Source organism: Lagopus leucura, unplaced genomic scaffold (genome assembly GCF_019238085.1).
Source record: "Lagopus leucura isolate 7727_CA_CO unplaced genomic scaffold, USGS_WTPT01 Super-Scaffold_806, whole genome shotgun sequence".
NCBI lineage: Eukaryota > Metazoa > Chordata > Aves > Galliformes > Phasianidae > Lagopus > Lagopus leucura.
In genome coordinates, this window is record NW_024962260.1 from 5,157,762 (window position 1) to 5,176,999 (window position 19,238).

At 53.9% G+C, this 19,238-nt stretch overlaps 1 protein-coding gene across 16 annotated transcripts in view; it reads right to left on the minus strand.

Moving 5' to 3' along the window:
* The window catches only part of NCOR2 (nuclear receptor corepressor 2), a 163,922-nt gene that overhangs the window by 70,243 nt on the left and 74,441 nt on the right, over positions 1–19,238 (minus strand). For all 16 annotated transcript variants that reach the window (XM_042865994.1, XM_042866009.1, XM_042866007.1 and 13 more), the window contains exons 5-8: positions 17,246–17,425; positions 13,968–14,081; positions 5,071–5,127; positions 2,187–2,239 (exon numbers count right to left, since the gene is read on the minus strand). In XM_042865994.1, coding sequence (XP_042721928.1) covers positions 2,187–2,239; positions 5,071–5,127; positions 13,968–14,081; positions 17,246–17,425 — 404 coding nt within the window. The remainder of the gene's footprint in view (positions 1–2,186; positions 2,240–5,070; positions 5,128–13,967; positions 14,082–17,245; positions 17,426–19,238) is intronic.

Sequence of the window (19,238 nt, forward strand, 5' to 3'; positions counted from 1 at the left end):
AATGCCTTTGGTGGCAGGAGAACACACAGGATCCCTGCTGAGGTGGGGAGCACAACTCTCACCTGGCACAGCACCTCAGAGACGGAACAGGTTCTGCTAGGGCAGGATTTGGTGTCCTCTGTGTTGCTGCATGTCAAACAATCACAGGATGGCGTAGGTTGGAAGGGACCTTAAAGATCACCCAGCCGCACCGCCTGCTGGCTGCCCACCCATCCCCATCAGTATAAGCTCCCTAAGTGCTGCCTGGTGCTGATGGAGCAGCAGAGCCCTGCCCAGCAGCACACACAGGACACCAGCCCGGTCCAGGGAGGTCAGCTCCTTGCCACAACCCACTCGGCTGTGCCTTCCATCCCACAGCAGCTGCACCATACAACATTAACCATGTCTGCTTGGAGCCCGCGCTCCTGGGTGAACCGAGGGGACCCGAGCAGCCGGGCAGCAGAGCACAGCGAGGCCGTTAAATGGGACTTAAAAGCCTTTGGAAACTACAGACACTGGAATGAACTGGGGCATGAAATTAATTCTAAGTGTACTGAATAGGAGACAAGCCATAAAGCTCCATGAAAATAAGAGAGGGAACATTTTTGGAAGAGCAGGAAATCTTTCCGTAAGTCCCCAGTCAGCTCCATCAGCACAAGTGACTCATTCCAGCTGAAGGCAAAGCAAACAAGCAGGAGGGATTAAAGCAGTGTTGCAACGCAGAGTGTCACTGCAGAGAAATCGAGGAATCCTGGCGCTGTGATATTCAAATGCCCTCCCACTGACGTGCAAACTGAGAAAAAAAATCCTACAAAGGAGAAGTTGGGGAAAAAGAAAAAGAAAAAAGGCATCTGTGAACAGAATAAGCCCAACTGCCCTTCTGTGCCCAGGTATAAGGCTCATACCCAGCACGGACACGAGGCAGAACAGGATGCTCTGTAGCTACGCATCCCGGCAGGTGGCACAGTGGACCCAGGACCCCCGGGATGGGCTCTCGGGCAGAAGCAGCAGCATCTGGAGCCCAGAGAGCTGCAGGGCCTTTCCCTGACCTACATCAGTAAATGCACCCAGCTGGCATCGATAATGAGCTGAGCACAGCTAATTGCAGGGCTTCTGCTAAGAGGAGATGGCGGCTTTTCACTAAAATGTGTTTTCCTTCCCATACTTTGCAGCATTAATCAGCAGAAGTACCTGCTGCCTCTCCTTGGGTTACCGCTGGGGGCTCAGGGCAGCCCCACTCCTTGAGGCTCCTTCCCAGTGCCCACCTTTCATGCAGGAAATAAAGCTGAACTGATTCAAATTGCAGGAAAACGTGATCACAAAACTACAAATATCAGCAAGGGAAGAGGGAGCAGGTGAAGTACCAGGAGCTCCTTTAACTTGTTCTCTCAAGGACAAAGCTCCCATCTGCTCGGAACGCCCCCCAGGCCCAGCCCACCAGCAGCACACAGAGGGGCACAGGGGACCCCTCAGCCCCTGCACACAGCCCTGGCAGCACACAGAACAGCAGGAGCCTGTTAACTCTTCCCCTCTAATTTCCCCAGCATCAATTAACAGACCAAAGATTATTAACTTTGGTTAATAGATTCTTAAAGATGATTATCAGTAGCTGACTGAGCCCATATCAAAACAGACTAGAGCCACCACTGTCTCCCTCCGGCCAGACAGGAGTTCCAGATCAGGTCTGACTATTCCCTTTTCCAACAACGATCACAATTACCACTGTTCTCACTGCCTATTTTATTTCTCCTCCATTCAGGAAGTCACTGTGGTTATTAAATGCAAGTTGATGATTAAATCATGGATCGAGGTGATAAGCCATAAATTAGATGATTAATGAGACTCATAAGTATCTCTGAAACAACCAATTGCTGTCAGACATTCAAGAGGTGCTTCGCAAAAATCGAATGGTAATTGCAACTTTCCACTTCCCTCCTGCTCCCTGCATGCAAACACACACACACACACACACACAGGCGATCGATTTCATATGTGTGAAACACACCCAGCAAAGCCCCACACAGCCCTGGATGCTGGCAGCCCCCAGGGAAGCAGAGCAGCCCTGCAGCACCACACAGAGCTGCACTCCCTGCAGCTCCAATGGAGAATCACGGTAGGAAATGGGAACCAGGAGCAAGCGAGCATCCCCTGCCGCAGCCTAACGCACAACCTGACATTTCAAATAGCCTTTATTGCCACGTACTTACATTTTAATGTTTTCATGGTATTGCCTGGTGTCTGAAGGCTGGTTGTATAACGGCTGAAATAAATAAGAAAAATGAAGGCATAAATGGGTACGGTCTGACATTTAGAAACTTCAACCTGTCAGCAGCGCCGCCGCGGGCTCCCATCCCCTCCAGCAATGCTCCCGCAGCAGCACCCAGCCCCGTCCCCGCGTCCCCACACGTACTGCAGGGCTGGCTGCCGGCGCCGTGCAGCCCGGGGGAGGCAGGCACTGAGCTGCTCACAGCGATTCCTTCGCTACGCAGTGCCCACAGACGCAGCTCAGTACGTGGTTGTTATGCGCTCCTTGCAAAGGCAGCGCGCTTTGGAACATACGACACGGGGGAGGCGAGGGGAGAGGGAAGAGGCAGCCTGCGCGCTGCAAATTGTTATGGCTACGCTACGAAAGCTGCTGCAGCTCTGCGAGGCGCTGAGCGCAGGGTGAGCCTTCGCCCCGGCGGTGCCCAGCAGTGCAAAGGGAGCTGCCCCTGGGCACGGGGACCCAACGGGCTGGGGCATGGCAGGGTTTGTACGCTAGCTGGTGCCCATCCCGGCTGAAGATCAAGAGAAGGAAAGCTGGGAACGCTCACAGCATCCAGTAGGCTGCCCTGACCAGCGGCTGCCTCTTGGGAAAGGATTGCTGGAATTGGAAATGCTGGTAAATAAAAGCGCCTTCCTTCCCTCTGCGCTCACAAAAACCAAAGCAAACAAGCTGGCACGTGATGAGGCACAAGTGTCTTCCTCTCAGAGCAGGGGGCGGGAGGAACATTTTGTGCCTAGGTTAGAGGCTTCTCATTGTCACGGATGCCCTGCTGCTGCTCAGCTTACCAAGGGCTGCTGATTCATTTCCACCATCACTGATCTCTGATAGAAGTGGCCACTTACTTGGTTAGCAAACCTAAGTGCTAACAGACAAGTGCTGCAAGCACTGCTGACAGAGAAAAGCCCGAGTGTTCCCAACTACAAAACTCAGGGACCAAACACAAAACCACGACAACAGAGCATCTAGAGGGGACTCCGCAGAGAGCCCTGCCACTCAGCTCAGCCCAGGAGGGCTGCTCACCTACCCCACAGCCAAACACTTCCTTCTCACCAGGGCAGGGATTGAGAACCACTGCCCTTCCTCAGAGCCATCCGCAGCCTGCACAAACAGCAACTCACTGAGTAAACCTGACCGGTCAGATGGCCAGGGATGTGCTGGCAGCATTCACAGCATCTCTCCTCATAAGGGACGTGTAATGCATTTCTCTGGGGGATGACACTTAAGAAAAACAAAACTGCAACGCGAGCTATTACTGGAAAAATCTTGGATTTACTGAAAGGTCTTTAAAAATTAAACACAACAAAAGCCATCAACTGCTTTCTGGTCACTGCAACGCTCAGAGCACAGATCTCCATGAAATTTCTCCCTGGGGAATGCAGGGGTCAGTTTAATGGGTCTCAAGTACGTTGCAGGGATAACCCAGTGAACAGCAAACTTCTCTTTGCAGCAGAACAAGAGAACTCCTGCCAAAGGCACAGCTGGGCTTTAACACAAGGCAAAGGACACACACATCAGAGCCGCCCCCAGGCAGGTCAGAGAGACAGCAGTAACAGGCTGAGGGACCGGGGTACAAATACACAGCCAGATCGTGTGAGATCAAAGCTGCAAGAAGCTGGGAACAGAGGAGGAACTGCTTCCTTGAGACGCTCAGCTCCCAGAGCGTGGTGCTGGTGAGCACAGAGGCTGCTGAGAAGACTGAAGCCAGGAGTCTGAGCTTCCTACCAGAGCTGGGCCATCACCCAGCAGTTTCCAGCTTGAGGGGAAACCCATGACACAGACCCAAACTGCTGGGTAAGTCCCCACTTGAACTACAGCAGATCCCTGTCAAAACTTCTTCTATCCGACGCTGCAGGCAGCCTCCACGAGCAAGCAGGTGTGCTGGAAGATTTCCTTCTCCACCACACAAGGCTGGCTCTGGAGCAATAGCACCCGAAGGCAAAGCTTCCACAAATCAAAATAAAAGTGTAGGGGAAAAGAAAGGCAACACAACATGTTTTAGGTGAGGAAGCATCAATGCATTATTTGACCCCAGTGACTCAAAGGAGTATAATGTGCCCTACCTCCCTGGGCAAGGAAGTGGCTGCAGCTTGCTGACCACTAATTCCTCTGTGACCTCTCCCTTCCACCCTCGGGGAGGACAGTGATTAGTGCCACCTCCACAATACCAGTCCTAATTACAGCTGATGAGCACAGTTGTGCTGTGTGCTCACCCAGCACCCAGGGCTCCCTCTGCTGCACCCCACGACCAATGCAAGAGGTGCTGCCAGACCCAAATACGGCCCGGTCTGACCTTTCCAGAGGTCAGCATTCCCTGACCTCCTGCAGCATTACTCCCGATGCCTATTTTTCCAGCACCTTTCTTCAGTTCACAGCCCCTCAGGTGCTAAATTCAGCCACCCTCCAGCATCCAGCTGCTTAACTTACAGCTGTAATTTGCTGAATGAGGGAGTAGCCCCACAATGACAATTTAGTAAGTGTGTTTTTCTCAACTTTTCTGTGCATAGAATCACAGAAATAGGATCCATGCAGATCCTGATACCTGCAGACTATGGTTGGTGCGTGCTCCCCGAGCCCCTTCCCCAGCACCTCCTGCATTTGCCTCAGACGCAGCATCCCACTGCAGGCTGTGCAGGAGCATCACTCTGCCCTACTGCAGCACAAGACAGAGGAGTGAAGAGTTAATGCTCTCCAGAGAGGCTGTGTGTGCTCAGTGCTCAGCTCAGCCACTTTGCTTCCTGTCCTGGCCCACAGCGTTTCCTACTCGTGGCTCAGCCCCACACCTCCCGGGGATCTCCACAATGCCCACGGCCATGGGGAACACTCACCAGCTCCACCTGTGGACCCAGCCCTTCCAGGATGCGGTGGGCAGCTTCTGCCTTCTTCTGCACAGAAGAAAGGGAAGAGGAAGAAAGAAAAGAAGTTATTTCTACCACTGACTACAGCAGCACTACTACCCAGCAACCAAACCCCTTCCCAACCAAACCCACCTGCACCTGAAAGAGGACCGCAGGAAAGCCCTGCAGGCAGCAAGGTATCACACATCCAACGCACAGCTCCTGAGCTGCTCCTGGCACTGCAGAGAGCCACCCCAACTGCAAAACCCTCAGGAGCAGCAGAAGCATCTGTCCTCTCCCAGCCCAGCCCTGGAGTTGCAGCACCGTGCAGGTTACCTTGACACAGCCTCAGCAAGAGCAAGTCAGCATGCACACAGAGATGCCCTTTCTAGGATCCATCCATCGGTGAGCATGTGATCATTAGGTTGGAGCTGCTCTAGGCTCCTCATCTCCACCACTCCCCCCCCACAGCCCTGCTCTGCCCCTTCCATGCCCCCCATCCCTCACACGGGTTAGAGAAAACAGCAACCCACGGGGAGCTGCGCGGCGCTTCCTAATCAAACAGGCCTGAAAAGAGACGTGGGTTCACTGCAGCAGGACATTAAATAAAAGGTGACGTTCTCAGTAAACAGCACTTCCCTGCAAAGCCGGGCTTTTCAATTGCTGTTACTAACAGTCCAATAAATCCACATCGCTTTGGGACCGACGCGGTACAGCCGGATACCTGGCGGCGAGGGGCCACGGAGATGGATTTTCAAAGGCATTTGTTCCATCACATAGGTCCTTTTTCACATGGGGTAGGGAGAGAGGAAATCCAGGCTGCCTCCAAGAGGCTGCAGGAGCAGTGTGGGCAGCTGAGCTTCACAGGATTCACCCGTGCGGAGGGGAGAGGATAAAAAAAACCAACCTTTTTTGAAGCGCATTCAGAGCTTTAACCCAGTAAGCACTACAGCTCTGCAGGATCTGAGAGCTGGGATTTCAGCTGGCAGGAGATGCAGCCGGGCTCCTGGCAGGAGCTGCAGCAAGCAGGGGAGGGGCTGTCACTCATGCTGCTTTCTGGCATATCAGCCCCAGCTCACGGCCGCTGCATTGTGCCAGGAGGTGCCCGCCAACCCCGCACAGTGTGAGCTCCTCGCTGGGGCTTCGCACACCCACACAGTCTGAGCTGTGAGCGTGCACTTTTGCAAACCTGGCCAGGGGACCAGAGGGATGAGTCACTGTGCCCACAGCCAACTGCAGGTCCCCAGTGGCTGCAGAACCCAGGTGGTGCTGAGATGAGCTGCCAGCTCCTCCCTTACTGCACACCCGGCAGGACGCAGTGCTTTCTGCAATTCAGAAGTGACTTCAAGGATGCTACAAGAGATGTAACCACGAGTTTGGCACGTTCCCCATGCAGCACAGCAGCACCGTTACCAATGCTTTACACCCTGCTGCGGGGTTCCTACGCAGCCCACGGAGACTCCTGGATGTCACTTGTGCCATGAGCAGCCCGTTGGGGCCACGCACACACACGGCAGCAGACCAGAAGCACGGCTCAGCCCCACTGCTGCTGACCTCCCAGCGGCGAGCAGCTTTGGGCTGCACTCCGGAGCAGCCTGCCCAGGGCGCGCTGTGCAGCGCAGAGCCCCGCAGCCCGGGCTGCAACGCGGCGCAGCCACCCAGCGGCCTCACCGCGTGCATGCAGCCCTGTGCCGGCTGCTGGGCCGTGCGCCTGGTGGCAGAAAGCAGGGAGAACATGGGGCATCCCCAAACAAAACCAGGAGCCGAGCTGTGAAAATGAGTGATGAGCATCGGAAAACATATGGCTGGCTTTCCCTGCAGCCCTGGATTTACAGCCGTTGCATTTTCCATGGGGTAATAAACTACCTCAAACTCCTTTGAGCACACAGGGCACAAACAGGTCTCAGCTCCTACAGGTTCCAGCTCTGCTGTCACCAAGGGAGCTCCCAGCAGTGAGGGGTTCATGTATAGCTCCAGCTCTGATCCTGAATTCTCCTCTTGGGGCATCAAATTGGGCAGACTTGTGCACAGGCCTCAACACACACGTGTGCCTCAGCTATTCAGTGAACTGCTCTGTTTGACTTCACGTGAAGAAATTAAGGGAAATAAGAAGTTTCAGTGCTGTCAAACCCAGCTTAGTTAAGAAACCCAAAGAGCCTGTCCAAAGCTCCCCAGAAGGCACTGCAGAACACTGAATGTTTCCACTGCAGAACTTCAGACTTCATCAGCAGGAAGAAGCAAAGTCTGCCCTGGGAGCTGCCAGACTGAAATATTCGTAGCTCCATAGAATCATTAAGGTCAGAAAAGACCACTAAGATCACCGAGTCCAACCATCAAACCAATCACCCTGACACAGGGTGCTCGCAGCCAGTGCTCAACATTTTGGTCTCTGAGAGCAATAAAACCTGCTGACCTCAGAGCATCTGCACAGAGCACCAGGAAGCTTCATATCGTTACAATTGGGCTAAAATTTGGTGCAGGGAAGGATGAGGGCATTAGAACTGCAGCCATGAGTTGATGACACCGGAGGTCTGTGTGTGCAACGTGATTAACTCCAAGAAAAACCTGCACATACTCAGCTGCTATGTTTGCCACGTTTAGACAATTTAATGAGACAAGCCAGAGGCAAAACACCAAAGGCAGAACATGTGGCGAATCAAGAAGAATGACATAATTTGTCTTGCATTAACTGACTGTAAGTACACATCTCCAGAACGAAAGATCAGGAGGGAAAGCTATTCTGAGCACAGGGCGTCTCTGTATGCTCACAAAGAAACGCCTCTGCCACGAAGGCTGCCCAATTAGCACTTGACACACACGCTAATCGCCGATGCTCCTCGCTGCCTTTACCAGATCACAGGAGAACCACCCAGAGCTGAGCGGTAGGTGTCACCTGCAGAAGGGAACCCCCGTGCCCGAGGACACACAGATGGAGAACACACTGCCCCGTGGGCAGGCTCGGGGCGCTCAGCCCAACCTGACAGCAGGCAGCGCCAGCACAGCTCCTCGTGCACTGTGAGCCCTGCCGGACCCTTCCCCGCAGGCATGGCCAGCATGGCTCAGCTCTGCTGCTGTGCCGTGAGGAGCACGCTTAGTGGGTGACCTGCAGAAGGGTACTGGAGGGTTCACCCTACAGCAGCTGAACATCATGGCCGGCCAGCTGTGCCTGCAACCCCTGTTATTTAACAGAAGGGAAAGGATCAGGAAGCAAACACAGCCATTTTTCTGGTGAGATGCAAGAAGATCCCCACTGGTTTTATAAGCCCCTCTGCTGCTCCCCAGCAAGCAGCTAATGACCCCTTTTCCAGATCTGGTATGGAGTCCTGAAATACTGCTACAGCAAGCAGCACAGAGTGTTTGCAGCACAACCAAAGCCGTGGGCTCAATTTTGCTCCCATTTACATCGGAGTGGCTCTGCTCCAGCAGCACAGCAGTGGCACACATACGTCTCAGGTACAGGCACAGCCTCTGGGGCACATCCACACACAGGTGAAGCCCCTGGCACCGCAGTTCTGCACTTGTGTTTGGAAGGATGGAGATGTCAGCAGAACCACAGCTGAAGCACAAAGGTCAATCAGCCTAAAAAGCATTTGGCTTCCTTTTAAGGAAACATCAGGTCTGCTCCAGTGGAACGGAACAAGGAGGGAGAGAGCAGCATCTCAGCCCATAACATATCACAGCACCCAGAGCCAGGGAGCGGCTGGGATCTCAGGGGGGCTCTTCTTAAAGCGAAGTTTAAAAATGGAAGTGAAGGAAACACGGGGTTATTTTGAGAAAGCAGATCTGAAATTAGGAGGCGGCACTTTCTTGGAATGGCTCCAGTCATCATTCCATCCCGCTCTGCGCCGCTGAACTGTGCTCCCAGCATTATTTATAGCGCCCCGTGGGACGCAGGCAGCCGGCGTGCTGGGGGACGTGAGCGCTCCTATTGGGGATCCCACGGCAATACGGCACAGCCAGCAGTGCAGGGAGCAGCTCTGAGTCGGCCAGCAGCTCTGCACCACAGCCTGGGGAGTGGCCGGGCCGGCGTGCCAAGCAAGCAGGCTGAAATGGAGCTTGTTTGGGATGGAATTCAGAAGTGGTGTCACTGAAAACAGCAGAAAAACCTCAGGCGAGACACCACACCCCCAGTGCTCTGCAGGGTGCAGAAAGACAAACAGTTTGGAGGATTTAAAAGGAAAATTCATGCGCTGACCCGCTGGGAGCAGAGTGCAACCTCACAGTGCTGGCTTCATGGGCAAGAGGTGATGGCCGCAGGGTCAGGCACTCAGAAAGAGTGGTGAGCACTGTCATGGGCTGCTCAGGGAGCTGGGGGGGTCACCCAGAGGTGCTCTAGAGCCGTGGCACTGAGGGACAGTCAGTGGGTATGAGGCGGGGGGCCAACAGTTGGACTAGATGCTCTTAGTGGTCTTTTCCAACTTTAATGGTTCTTGAGGAAAGCTTTCCCTCCCAGGACCAGGGGTACCAACCTCTTCTCCCTCTCACCCCCCAGAGCCAATCCCCAGCAGCGTGCTGCCTTGCATGGGACAACCCCCCTTCCAAGCTCTCTCCTCACACCCTGTCTGCCCCGCTGCAGAGCACTGGCAGTGCAGATTCCAGGGACTCCACGCCATGGCTGCATGCCACAAAGGTGACAAATGACTCACTGTAACTAACACGAAAACTGAGGGAAGGGTCCGTGTGCTACCAGCAGGGCCGGCACCCTGTGAGAGCGTGACAAGCCCAGCAGCTCTGCCCCCATCCCTCCTGGGGCTGCTGCCACATTCTGTGGGCGCTGCTCCCACACTGTGCCCACTGCTGAGGGCAGAGCCCACAGGCACCATGGCACACAGCACAGCACCACGCTGCTGCAGTGCCGTGCTGAGGCAGGAGAGGTTCAGAGGGACTGAGGCTGTGCTGGGAGGAGTCTGCTCACCCCATCCGAGGAGCAGGCACTGTGCCACGAGGCTTATGCTTCTCTCTCATGCTGTACCCAAGCTCTGTGTGCTGCTGGGCTTTATTTCCAGGACTCGAAGATGCAGGACACTGCAGTATCTGGTCTGGATCTGGCTATTTTCTCTGATATCTGAGGAGAAGTGAAAGGATTCTGAACAGCTCCAGGCTGAAGGTTCAAATCTCATCTATTTTGCAGCCTTGCTGTTACAGAGCAGCGTTAACAGCACCCGACCTCTGACCTCTCTGTTTTCCCCTGGACTTTTGGGAAGCTCCTCATGCACCACCGAGCTGCACTGAGGCAATCCCAGGGTAAATATGAGCAGGATCAAAAGCAAAACAAACGGGGCTCCTTCAGCAGTCAAACACAGACTGTCCCGTCCTACCTGCCCACATCAACCAGGGCTGGAAGAAAAACCTGCCCATTTAATGTTCAAAAGGCATTTCACTGATAAGGTTCCGTGCACTGCAGCTCTGCGCTGACGATGCAGGCCCAACTCTTCCCTTTCTCATGTAAATCAGGAGTTCATAGAAAATCAGTTATACAGACACCAAATCGCCATGGGATCTGAGTCACGCTCCGTGGCTCCGAGCAGCCAGCAGCTAGATTGTACTTTGCAATGCTAAAAGCGCTCATTTATTTATTCCCTTATTTATGGATGGGGCATTAATGCTTTATGAGCACGCAGATGAGGGTAAGCGGATAGCCAGGAATACGCTCCGCACAGACACAACAGCAGCAGGGGGTGGAAAAAGTTCAAACCAACCCTTTGAATTCCGATTTTACAGCATAATGCTGAATTTATAGATAGATAGCTGTGCCCTTTTGAAGGAACATGCACCGAGACAGAAAACGAATTAAAATTTAATCTTATTGATTTCCACCAACTCAATCCCCAGAGCGAGACAGACGGTGCTGCCTGCTTCCCCTGCCTGCACTGCATCAAACCTGGTATTTCACAGAGCTGACAACAAAGCAGGAAAGGGCAGCACGGCCCCACGGCACGCAGGGTGCAGTGCTGCTGCGGGTCCCAGCACCCGGCGGCCCCGTGCTGACATGGGGACAAGTCACACCGTGTCCTCAGGTGACCTCTCCTTCTGTGAGGGAACAGAGAGCGGCAGAAAGCGCTGTGTGCACTGGAGCTGATGGGGAGCCAGGGTACGAAGGGGCCCTTAGGGAGGATTAACACAAAGGCTGCTCCAGGCACACTGGTGCAGTTCAGAGCAGCAATGCCCTCCTGCCTAATGAGGGACCTGATAATTGGACACAGGAATGTCTTCGAGGCCAGGTATGCTAAATCAATTCCAAGGGAAGAGGGATGCGAGGAAGCCCATCAACAACTCAGCAGGATAAAACCACAGCTAAAAATACAGACAGAGGACGTGCCCTGGTCACGGGGCTTCGACATGGAAGGAAGATAAATTCTCTCAATATCATAATGCATCCCAGAGGAGCAAATTAAAGCCCACGAAGAGCCTGTATCATAGCTACCAGCACAGAGGTGGCAGACCCTGCAGGAATCAGCTTCTCTCCCGCAGGGATGGCTCTAAAGGTCACCAGCATAGTTTCATTTCAGAGATGCCCGCTGTGCAGAGCTACAGCCCCAGGCAGCACGTGGGATGCCCGGCACAATCCGGCGTCTGCAGGAGCTCAGCACCATCTTCACATCCCCTGACAACGCAGCACTCCATCGTGGTCACCGGAGCTTTTCCCTCCACCCCCAGCACAATCTGTACAGCCAACTGATTTCTTTCTGGAAATCAATTACTTGCCCAGCAGAGCGCAGCAGGCGGGGCTGCAGGTCAGGCTCTCACAGTGACGCTCTCTGATGCTGAGGAACTTTTCCAGTGGCACACTGTAAGAGGGCTGGAGGTGGGACAGGCAGCACGATGAGGTTCTGAGACCAGCAGCACCAGCACTGCCAGCCCACGGCCTGGTGCTCAGCCATCCCAGCACGGTGGAGAGGAAACGTACAGACCTCCCTGATGAAGCAGGGCTAAAATTAGAAACCATTCACCCCTGAAAAGCCACAGCTATCGCCAAAAGGAAAGTAGGTCACAGAACGGCTGGCTAACTCGATTTTCCGGCGTTTCTAGCTGCTCTGTCCTCACATAACCTCCTCTCCCCACTGCAGGGCTCTCGCTCCCTCTGTGCTGCGCTCAGCACAGGGCTGGGAACAGGTCGGCACCCCGTGCCGGGCAGCAGCTCAGCTCCAAAGGTGTGGAAGCGGGGCCCTTCAGCTGCTCCGACCAAGAGAGCTGCCCAGCTGAGAGCTGAGGCTGCCGTTCAGGGGACAGCAATTCCCAGGTCCCACACGTGCTTCTGCAGCGATGCCATGAGCTGCACCACCTGCACTGCTCCACACAGCCACCCACCAGCCCACACTGCGAGCTGCAGGCAGGACGAGGACACAGCAGGGCTTCTGCTTGCTCTGCAGCCATGAACGGATCGTGCCTTCCCCAAAGGAGGAACTCTGCCGCCACCCGCTGTGGTTTCTGCCAGGCAGAAGGGAAGGGCTGCTCGGCCTGAGCCCCGCTGCCCGCAGACAGCTTGCTGACACGCTGCTCTCAGTGGGAGGAATCTTCACTCATTCAGCGACCACACAGAGAGGCGGAGGGGATTCGGAGAGACAAGAGGGCAAGCATGGCCCTGCTGCTGGGCAGGACCAAGCAGAGGAAGCACAGTAAGACACGGGCCCAGCAGGATTGTGCTCTGAGCCAGCTCCCGCTAACAGCAACTGCTGCAAAGCAGCTTGTCACAGATGCAGCCTCTGAAGATCACCCTTCCTTCCCTGCCTCACCAACACCTGCTTCTTCCCCACACCATGTGGACCAGGTCCAAAACAGCATCCAGGGAGGATGAGGTCAATGGAATAAGAATGAAAATATCTGAGGTCTCCTTTTGTGAACCCAACCCTTGCATGGCAGTCAGAAGCTGCCTAGCCCCAGGCTCCCGGGCAGGATGCCTGGCCATGCTGTGGAGCAGAAGGGCTCCAAGGCCCAGCTCTGCAGGGCCAGCCCAGCTCTGCTGTGCGCTCACACCTCAGTCTTTCTGCCCTCAGCTTGCTTCCTACTGCTAATGGAGAGAGGCAGACGGGAAAAGTACAACCAGGGAAGCGGCACTGCCTGTGAGCACAGAGTATGTGATTTATTTTTCCTTTCTTTTAGCATCAGGCACCTGGATTTCTGCAGCTCCCAGTAAAATCTCAGGCTTCGCAATTCAAAATAATTAGCGACTGGTAGTTTTCCTTTTATGCAAAATCATCCTTTTTATCCAACACCTAAATGAAAATGAATGTGCTTGATTATCTTCCAAAGGGCCCAATTTCCCAGCATCCCTCCAAAGCACACAGCAAAATTCACATCTTGTCAGGCTGCTGTTGCAGGCGATGGCTGAGCACAACAAACGAGCGGTCAAGGCAGAGATCCAAACACAGCGACGCCAGCACGACCTTTGCTAATGCCACTTCCAGCATCAAAGACCCACAATGCACGTTCTTCTGCACCAGCCCCACGGCCCAGGGGCAGCCAGGAGGGCTCGTAGCTGGCTGCCAGTATTGGAGCAGCATGGATGTCCCCCTCCACCTGTGCAGCCCACCAAGCCAAAGCCCATCATTAAAGACAATTTTCTACCATGTTCACTCCAGGGGAGAAGATAAAGCAAGCTGTTTAACAGGCAGGATTCCAATGCTTCCGATCTAACACATACAGCAGGAAACCCTACAAAAGCAGGTTCTCACGTGGCACTTAATCCACAGAGCAGAGAGAGCGCCCCAGGGCTCAGCCCTCCATCCTCACGGCTCTGGACAGAGCTCCATCCATCACATCTGCCCACAGCCTTCACCAAGGAACTCGCCCGGGGCAATCCCCATCTGCCCCACACAAAACCCTCCCAGCCCAGGCCAGGATGACACAGCACAACCACACATTTGAATTTCCATCTTTTCCAGACTTACCCTGTTCTCGTCGTAGATGATCTGCACCAAGCTGCGATGTTTGGATTCGATAGGAGGGGGGGAGATGGGCTTTTCAGGCTCTGGTGGTTTGGCTGCTTCTTCCTCCAACTGTTGCTGTGGAAGGAAAGGGGGGAGGAGAGTGAGTCACAGCGAGAAACGCTGCCATCCCCGTCCACACGAGACTCTCTGCGGTACCATGACCAATACAGAAAGCTTACTGGGAGCCACCACGGGCAGCTTTAGAGACAGGGAGAGGGAGGAGAGCTGCCGACAGATGCACGATGCTGTCCTAGCTTAGGCAGCCTGTCCTCAACCGTGGACAACAGGACCAGCCTTGAGCAGGCCTCCTGGAGAGCCTTGAGGCTGGGAATAATGGCTTTATTAGAAACCCTAGAGGGGAACCACAGCTCCAGCCTGCCTTTGGAGCTGCCGCCTGCAAGGGGAGCAGTGAAGAACAAGGGATGGAGCAAGGCTGCTCCCCATCACAGGTTTTATCTTCTGGTGCTGTGCCTGCAGGAGATGCCCTGGGATGACCGGTCTCTATAGAATACTCATCCAGAGCTTTGCTCTAGCTGAGAGCAACACTTGGGCTGTAGGATACAGTCCAAGAAAACACTTAAGCATCAGCTCAAAGCTGCCAACAACCACCAGCCCCCCGGCACCCCCTGCACCTTCATTCTGCTGCACCACGGTGCTCTCAGGTTGCTGAGGGCACTCCATCACACCCTGCTCCTGAACCACGAGCTCTGAGCGCTCAGAAGGGATTCCCACAGAGGCATCCGTCAATCCTCCCCTCCTCTGGGAGAAAATATTTGGGTAAAAATGCCCAAAACTTGGCTGCATTGTTCTGGAAACCCACAAAAATCCTGCAAAGTGGTCGGGTCTGCTGTAATTGATTTCAGACAAGAGGATTTGATGGCATATCAGGAAATGAAAGTTTGCCAGTAAGTGGAGGCTCATTAAAAGCAGCTCGTTAAGAGAAAAAAATACAAATCTAATTATAGTTGAAATACAGTAGAGAATTAGACTGCTCTCTGTGGCGTAACATGGTACAGTCATTAAAGGGCCAGATGCTGGAGGCTAGGGATGCGGGCACTCTGTGGGCACCAGCACCCAGTGGAACAGCAAACCTGACCTCAGCAGGTCCAGCACACTACAGCTACCCCTGGGAGCTGTGGGAAATGGCAAAGCGAAATAGGTCAAGGTTCTCAGACACGAACAAAATGGATTTCTTAAAGGTCTGCCACAAAAGCTAGGCTGGAACTGTGACCTTTACAGGGAGAGAAGAGGGATGGGAAATGAGACCTGACAGCTCCACACTCCCTCCCTCCCTCAGTGGTAACCTGAAGTCCCCTCCTCTCCCCAAAACCCAGAGCAGCAATAACAAAGGGACACAAAATGTCATCATTAGCTGTGCACAAACACACACCCAGCGTGGCAAGCCAGAGTAGGCACTGCAATGCTTCCCTAACCCAGCAGGGAGGAGAGGGCTTCCAGCCACCATGTGTTACATAAGCTATCTCCAAAGAGCCCGCGGGAGAGCTGGGGGGAGCCCTGCAGGACACCAAAGCCCCTCAGCTCCCCAACCCAGCAGGGCTGCAGGGCTCAGCTGCACCTCCATCACCAGGTGGGAGTGTTGTACTCCAGCAGCCCTCAGCAGAGCTCAGCTCCACGGAGCCGCAGGCAGCGCTGCGAAGAAAAGCCCGGCGGTTTATTTCTTGTTAAGATCCCCAGAACTGCTGCCAGGAATAAATGCATAGAGATTGTCTTTCCCTGTCAGAAAGAGGGGGAGAACAAACTCAATGAAAGACTGAAGCACATATGGCACATGAATGAGCAGGGGATGGCTGATCAGAGCAGCCTTCTGCCAGGGGTGCGCAGGATTTGGGGACGGTTTCTCAGCTTGCTCAAGCCTCGTCCTTCTCCAAACCCCTCCTGTTAGCAATGCTGGGCAGAGCCTTCACTGCCATTTTTGGAACAACTGAGCAGAGAGGGATGGTGGGGTGTTGTATTTTTTTTCTGCGCTGCCTTTCCTTACAAGTGCATTTAATTACCCTGAGAAGGCCTCCCAAAGACAGAGGGGAAACGCATTAGGAAATTACAGCTGTGCACAATCTCTCCCCTGCTCTGGGAGGAGTGGGATCAGTTACAGGCTGATCACTTCCCCTCCCTCGCTTTCCTCCAGCACTGACAGCTCAGACGTGCAGACGGACAAAGCGATCCTGCAGAACCTCAGGCAGGACCCCCTGCCTGGCACCGCGCTCTCCTGGGGAGCAGACAGCAGCCACACTGTGCAGACGTTGGCACTGGGTGTACCAAATGGGTTTGCTACCATGTGCCAAAATAAAAAAGTGGAGGGGATGACTGCCAGCAACCACTTTCACCTTTTTCCCCCACTCATCAGAGCGTTTTTGTGGAGAGGAAGAATTGTAAAACTTGTTCAGAGGGAAGAAATCAACCAAGCAAGCAGCCAACAATAAAAATCTATCTCCTTATGGAAAGACAGTTTGATTTTAATGGTGAGGAGCATATGCTGCTCCCGTCAGCTTCAACAGCAGCTCATCAGCATCTCTGAAATAAGCCTGAGGACCTGCAGGTACCAGGCCACAGGCTGCTGCCACACCAAGCATGCTGCCTTCCCTGGAAGCCCCTCACATCACCAGCAATGGGAAATTATTAATTTGCACGTCCTTTCTCAACATGAGTTGAAAGCATAGACCATGGTCCCCGCTGCTCCCGCTGCCCCAGCACATCCCCAAGGAGCTGCATTCATCCCCATTTCCCACACAGTGTGACAGCCTGAGCACACATTCACCCTATTCAGAAATTCTTTACACTAGCATCTCTGGGGAGGCAGTTTGGGATTAGCAGCCATCAGGAGACCAGAAATTTGCCATAAGCAAAGGGAAAAACCACTGGCAAGAGAGACACAGAAGTGATTTGCTTTAGGAAGTAAAAGTCTGTGGGTTTTTCACAGGCATCCCCCCAAGGTTTTGTCACTTTAATCTCTTAATGGGTTTATGGTAATTGTATACGTGGCTACAACAAGGCAGGTGATCCTTCAGCTGGGGCATGCTCTCATGCAGGGGAAGGCAGACCACACAAGGCTGTCAGCACAGCAGCCGTGCCCCACGCCATGACAAGAACATGGCTGCAGCCCAGCCTGGTGGCAAAGGCACAGCCACTTCCCCCCAGTATGCATACATGGGAAGGGACAGGGCATCAGCCAGCGAGAAGAAGCACAGACACGAGCTGCCCTGCAGAGCCCAGCCTCCTACCTGCTTCTTCTTCAGCTTGGAGATCTGCTGCTCCACCATGGTGATCTCGCGGTCCACGCGGTCCATGTTCTGGATGAGCTCCTCCTTGGACAGCCGGGCCGGCAGCAGGTCCAGCTCAGCCTCGGGGTGCGCGGGGCTGACGGGAGACACGGGCTCCAGCTTGCCAGGCAGGCCACGGTCCTGGGGAGCACAAAAGCTACAGGTCAGCAGTGCTGGGAGGCTCAGGATCGTCCTCTCAGCCTCTGCTGCGAGCTCCCCGGCCCGCTCCCAGCCCTTTAAGACACACACATCCTTCAGAGAACCTGCATGGCTAAGCAGTACCAGCCACCACCAGCACCCTGTGCTGTGACTTTCAGCATTTCAAGAGAGCAGTGGGTTACTCTCCTGGATGCCCTGCAGCAGCACGTCCCACTCCTGGCACCTTCAACAAGCCCACATCCCCATGGAACCGAACCCACCCACAAAAAGGATCCTTTCAACCCCATTAAAAACGTGGCAGAGCGAGAGGAACCTGAGTGGCAGGTGACAAACACACCCTTCCAGAGATGAAGACCATGGGGATAGGTGAGATCAGCTTAGATAAACAGAACTGATGGAAAACGGATTTTTGCAGATTCCAGGTGAAGAAGCTCTCAGATGAACAGGAGCAGATGGAATGGCAAAACCTCTGTGGTCACTGCAGAGGGCAGCTCTCATTTCCCTTTGCTCCCAGCTCATAGCAAACACAGCAGCACTCAGCCCCTGCTCCAGCAAAGTGACACTCCTGCTGATAGCACCATGCCAGTACTCCACGAGCATCCCAGAGCCACAGCACCTCCTCTGCTCATCACCCTTCATCCCACAGACTCCCAACTATCCAGAAGCCCAACTCCTGCAAACACGAGCTGCATGCTCAGGTGGGCTCACACGGCACTGATAACACAAAGCTCCAGGGGAGCCAGCACAACCCACCCCATGGCACCATGCTCCAAGCTGGCAGCCACCCATTACCTCAATTAGAGGTTTATCCGTTCATTTGCTCATAGTGAGTGGATGGATTTTTTTTCCCCTGGGGGGCAGGAGGTGGGAAAGAGGAGCTGCAGTTGGGTCCATAACCACAATCAGGCTGCACACAGCACCCTGCAGCTGCTCCGAGGGGAGGGACAGGGAAAGCAAACAAGTGAAGAAGTTTGCGCAGCCTCACTACCTCAGTCTCAGCACAGGGACAAAGCCCACATTGTTCTGCACCTCCTGACCATGGCTGCAGGCTGCACACCCAGCCCAGCTTGGCTGGCCCCTGTGCAGGAGGATGACACGATGCCCTCAGTGACACCAAGATGGCAGAGAACCCTGTTTGCTCTCCAGCTGGAGCCCTACAGAGCAGATTCTGTCTTGCTTTACTTCCCCAGGTTCAGATAGCAAACCTGGTTGCTCTGCTGCAGCAGGAAGGTGAAGCTCAGTGTCTTCCACAGGTGGGCTGTCGGCTCTTCTGTTCCATTTTAAGTCAATACCAGCAGGGCACCACAAGAAGCAAAAGACAAATGAGCTGCTTGTATAATCTAGTTCAAATTAGGGAATAGGAACAGAAAGCAGCCGTGGCTTGGAGCTGGGCGCATTTTTCTAAAGGACAGAAGGCTGCCTGCCAAAAACAGAGAGAAAGGCTTCTCACTGGGCACAGCAAACAAAAGGTGCTCTCTTATCCCTGCCAGTGTGCAAGAGAGGGCATCTTTACACTGCTGCTTGGCATAACCCCTTTAGAAACCTGCCTTCTGATAAATAGGTATCATTTTACACTGCAGAGCCTGTAGCAAAGCTGAGTAAGGCAAACAATTGCAAGTTACAGCACAGAACCCATCATCATCACTCATTATGAGATGATGACAGCAATAAATAAAGGCAGCGTCCCCAGACCTCAAGTAACTGGTCACTGTCACTTCACGAGCACCTCTCCAAATAAAGGAAGGGAGAAGCAGCATAGAAAGGAAAACACAAAACTGAAGGCAAAAAAATCTCA